Raw genomic sequence first — 4,745 nt, 5'->3', positions numbered from 1 at the left:
TATATAATTATTAGGCCATTATTATTGTAAAACCCATTATAGAGGGCAGAAATTTGTATGTCGTCACTCATTACATAATGATAGCGTGGGTCAGTAGCGTCTAAAAAATTAGCGTGAATTAGTGGCCTCCTGAATGTAATCGGGATCAGACGTGTGTTTGACCACTCACTTATTATGTGATTCAAGTACATTTATGGTATGTTTTATTTTACCATTTTATATTTATAGTATTATAAGATTAGTTACTTAGTGTATTAATTACTGCCTTTAATGCATTGAAAGTCTCTTGTTATGAATACAGCCTAAGTAAGGTGAAGTTTAACAAGGATACAACTGGCTTGTATATTCCTTTGTTGTAACTGCTTGTTCTTGATCCTTTGGTGTAAACAAGTTACAGTATTAGGTATTTAAATTTACTGTGCTAAAGTATTAGTTGTTGTAGTAAGTTGGTAACAACTGCCCAATTTAACCTAAGTTATGACATGGCATGAGTAAGATTGATTTATGCAGTTTAATGTTATTTGAGTTATATGTATTGTACGGCATACATTGTCTTAGCCTGCATCCTGCTGTGCAACGGTAGTGGCTATCGGCACTGCCGCAGTGCCAAAAAAAGCTGCTGTTTTCTATCGGCACTGCCGCAGTGCCAAAAAGCTGCCGTTTTCTATCGGCACTGCCGCAGTGCCAAAAAGTTGCTGTTTTCTATCGGCACTGCCACAGTGCGAAAAGCTGCTGTTAATTAATCGAATCGATGTTTTTATCGATAGATGACATTGGTATAATTCATAATTCATATTTTATTTCACTCAAAACGTAATGAGACTGGTTAGGCAAAGAGGAACATGTCCCTGTACAAGAAACCTTCCAAAGAAACAATGATAATATTAATGGCAAAGACAATAATAATAATAATAATAATAATAATAATAATAATAATAATAATAATAATAATAATAATAATAATAATACAGATAATAATAATAATAATAAATAAATAATAATAATAAGTAAATGATAATAATAATAATGAATGAAGATCAAAATATATCATTGAAGTGAATTCAGTTATTTATTAAAACAAGATTTGGAGGGCCGGACTGTCATGAAGGTGTTGTATTAATGATGTTCTAAATATTTGCCTTTATCATATCAATAATTGATTAGTATACAATAATAATAATAATAATAATAATAATAGGTCTAGCTTAGACTATATTATTGTTAACATTATATTATATTTGTTTAACAATTAGTTTAAATAATTATTTCTAATTAAATTATTAAATGTATACAATATATATTATATAGACCTAGGCATATACATAAAACAAAAAATAAACAAATAATAATAATAATAACAATAATAATAATAATAATAATAATAATAATTTTACGATAGTTTGATTAATAAAATAGTAATAATCACCATATTAAATAAAATTACGTCCATGCAAAACCTGCTTTTAAATAAAAACATTATCTATTTGATTCTGTTTTAAAAAATAATATTATAAATTATAAGTTTATTTTCTGCGATAATTTTATGCACATATGCATATTCATTTTTTCAATGTTAATATGGTTGATAAATAATATATATATAAAAAAATAAATAATAATAATAATAATAAAGGTGCTCGAATAATGCTTTAGTGAATAATTAATAATACTTCAATAATTCTTTAATAGGTCTATTTACGATAGTGTGATTAATGAGATAATTGTTGATTAATTTATAGAAATATAATATATAATTATTATTATAACTATAATAAAAACTATAAACTAATCATTATATGTTTATCGTCGCTATTTCCATTACCGACAAATACGAATATCGCGATTGAAAAATTATTACTTTTTGATGCCAATTTCTGACCTAAAAAATTCGTTGCAGGATTCTTGTATTTATTATTTAAAACATATTAAATAAATCGTAGTTATAAGGTCACAATGTTTATATCAATCTATTAATTAATTATTAATTAACTAATTTAAAATATTAATTAAGATTATATTAATTAAGATATTTGTAAAGTTCTTGTGAAAGTTATTTACATAATTGCAGTTTATTTATACGGCATTTCGACGGATATTCGTCACCTCGTGTGAACCATCCTGAGATCTGCTTACCAAAAATACGCGTGTAATCGCGCGATAGTATTAGCCTTTGCATGCATGAAAACACTTTGGCGATGCTTTTGCTTTTTGTTTTTGTTTTGTTTTACATTTACATCCAGCGTTAGGCCCACTGAATTGTTTAAATGCTTAAATAATTGAAAACATAAATTATGTGGATTTTCTCATATAATTTACAATGAAACTTTATAATATACGGTATTTTATAAGATTATTTTAACAGAATAAAATAGGTAACACTTTATTGAAGAAAAAAAAAAAGCAGATTTTACATCTATAGACGTAAGTTGATTTAATATGCTGAATCATTATTAATGGTATAGGCCTATAACTATTATATATTTCTATAAATTAATCAATAAATATCTCATTAATCACACTATCGCAAATAGGCCTATTGAAGTATTATTAATTCTTTATTAAAGCATTATTCAAGCACCTTCATTATTATTATTATTATTATTATTATTTTATGTATTTTTTATCAACCATACTAACATTGAAAATATGAATTATGTGGATAAAATTATCATAGAAAATAAACTTATAAACTTATAATTTATAAGATTATTTTTAAAAACAGCAGAATAAAATAGATAACATCTTTATTTAAAAAAAAAAAACAGGTTTTGAATAGCAGCGAATATTATAAAGGTCTACAAGTCTGTCGATAGTGTTATTATATATTATATTGCTGTGATTATTTCACATGCCTCACGAAGGTTAATCTATAGTAACGTGCCTAATGATTAACACAGTATTTTTAGTGATTTATTTTTCATGTACCGGCAAATGTTGATTTATTGTTTAAGCCGATGGGTTCATGATTTGATGATACCCATGTATCTAACAGTGTCACTACTGAGTATATTATCAAACAGATTTGTTTTATGTATTAGATGATGTACAGTCCTAAAAACATTGTGATGGCAGATGAGTGCTTATGCTTATTATTGGATAGTTGCGCCATAGTTTCGTAAGTGTACTCTATAATATTGACTGACACTGCAGTTCTTATTATTATATTATTGTTATGAGTCATGCTTTGCTTTATTAATATTGTACTCGATTACTGAATGAAACTCTTATATATAATTGATAATGTTTAATAATCCACTTTGATTTCGATGGTTCTTTGCAGTAAATTTATACATTTCTACAATATACTGAATTATGATCTCATGAAGACGATTCACTTACAATTCTTGTTACTTTGTATGTATTATGTTTATGATTATTGTTTACATGATGTAATTAATTGATGTTAATTAGATATTGTTGTTTTATGCTTAGTCACAAGATCAGCAGAGAGAAACCAAATAAATATACAGTACCCTTGTTTTATATGGTAGTCGTGTATAAATCTTTATTGTCTGCGTTGGGTAATTGTGGCGCCCTCTACCAACCCCCTAAATAGTTGATTGTAGAATCAACTACAATTATTATATTAATATTTATATTTACCTTGTGATAACTTTATTTACTTCTCGGACATTAAGGTACAGGTGATGCTTTTCTCCTTCTCCAATAATTGAGCTTAGAACGACATTTTCAGCATATAATTCAATGAGTTTCGACAGGCTTTCAATCGTGTTTTTGTTCAGAGAATTAATGCTTGCTAAAACCTAAAACAATAATTATTTAAACATTTCAGACAAACAGTACAACAGTTAATGATGGTGTTATAGAGTAGTAGTGTACAACATATGATCCAATCACTTTATTATTTAAACTTTAAAGAGATAGGATTGTTGAACTTACTGGCGTAGCTTCAGGATTTTCGTATAGGCTCATCCGAGCTATGGAAGCAATAAAACATGCCAGTATTTTAAAGCTAGTGTATTGTAGATCAACAGCACCGAATGAAATGTATGATAAAACAGTCGAAATAGACAACTAAACTGCTTTTTAATTGAAAGATGCACATGAACGAACAAGCCATTTCACCTACGTTTTTTTTTTTTATATAAACTTATATTATCTACTTTGGTTTTTTACGTCTGACGATACGCTAATAACAGTTCTACTGTATAAATTATTTTGTCATTAGCTTACCACCATCGAAGATTAAAAACAGGATGGAAATTATATCATTTTTGCCATTTTCTCTACCACGGCCTATATCGGCCCGGCTAACAATACTTTATTTCCGTTTCGGAGAAACTGAAAACACAATTATTTGGTTGGATTGGATTACAATTGCATTAACCAGAAAACTACAATATCCATACACCAAATTACCGTATTCAGTCCTGTAGCAATCCTCATACGTTGGTTCTGTATGGGCTGTATCCAATAGTGCTATATTCATAGGAGTGACTGTTGATAATAAATTTAACTGAATTAGTTCGTAATCTATTAGTAAAGATGTTGTGATGTATAATAATAAGTATTAATATTATAGAAAAGTGAAAAGCATGGATATAAAATGTGATGATTATGGATGAGGTAGATAAGCTGGTATGATGAGATGGTTTAGTCTACTTGACTCTAGGCATTTTACACTCATTTATGGGTTATATTTAAATTATTATATAATAATATCGCAAGTTGTAGATGAATGCAATCTATAGAGTTGGTCGTATATCAAGCATAAACATGCATAT

General features: G+C 27.5%; 1 protein-coding gene across 1 annotated transcript in view; it reads right to left on the bottom strand.

Annotated features, from left to right (window-relative positions):
- Positions 1–4,745, bottom strand: part of LOC117101412 — a 62,319-nt gene that overhangs the window by 41,310 nt on the left and 16,264 nt on the right. The window contains exons 13-15 of the mRNA XM_033241391.1: positions 4,381–4,458; positions 3,901–3,938; positions 3,604–3,764 (exon numbers count right to left, since the gene is read on the bottom strand). Coding sequence (XP_033097282.1) covers positions 3,604–3,764; positions 3,901–3,938; positions 4,381–4,458 — 277 coding nt within the window. The remainder of the gene's footprint in view (positions 1–3,603; positions 3,765–3,900; positions 3,939–4,380; positions 4,459–4,745) is intronic.

The sequence above is a fragment of the Anneissia japonica genome, unplaced genomic scaffold, assembly GCF_011630105.1.
Source record: "Anneissia japonica isolate Jap-2015-1 unplaced genomic scaffold, ASM1163010v1 scaffold287981_len1045443_cov154, whole genome shotgun sequence".
NCBI lineage: Eukaryota > Metazoa > Echinodermata > Crinoidea > Comatulida > Comatulidae > Anneissia > Anneissia japonica.
Note: the sequence above shows the minus strand (reverse complement) of the source record. Positions and strands in the feature narration are given on the sequence as shown.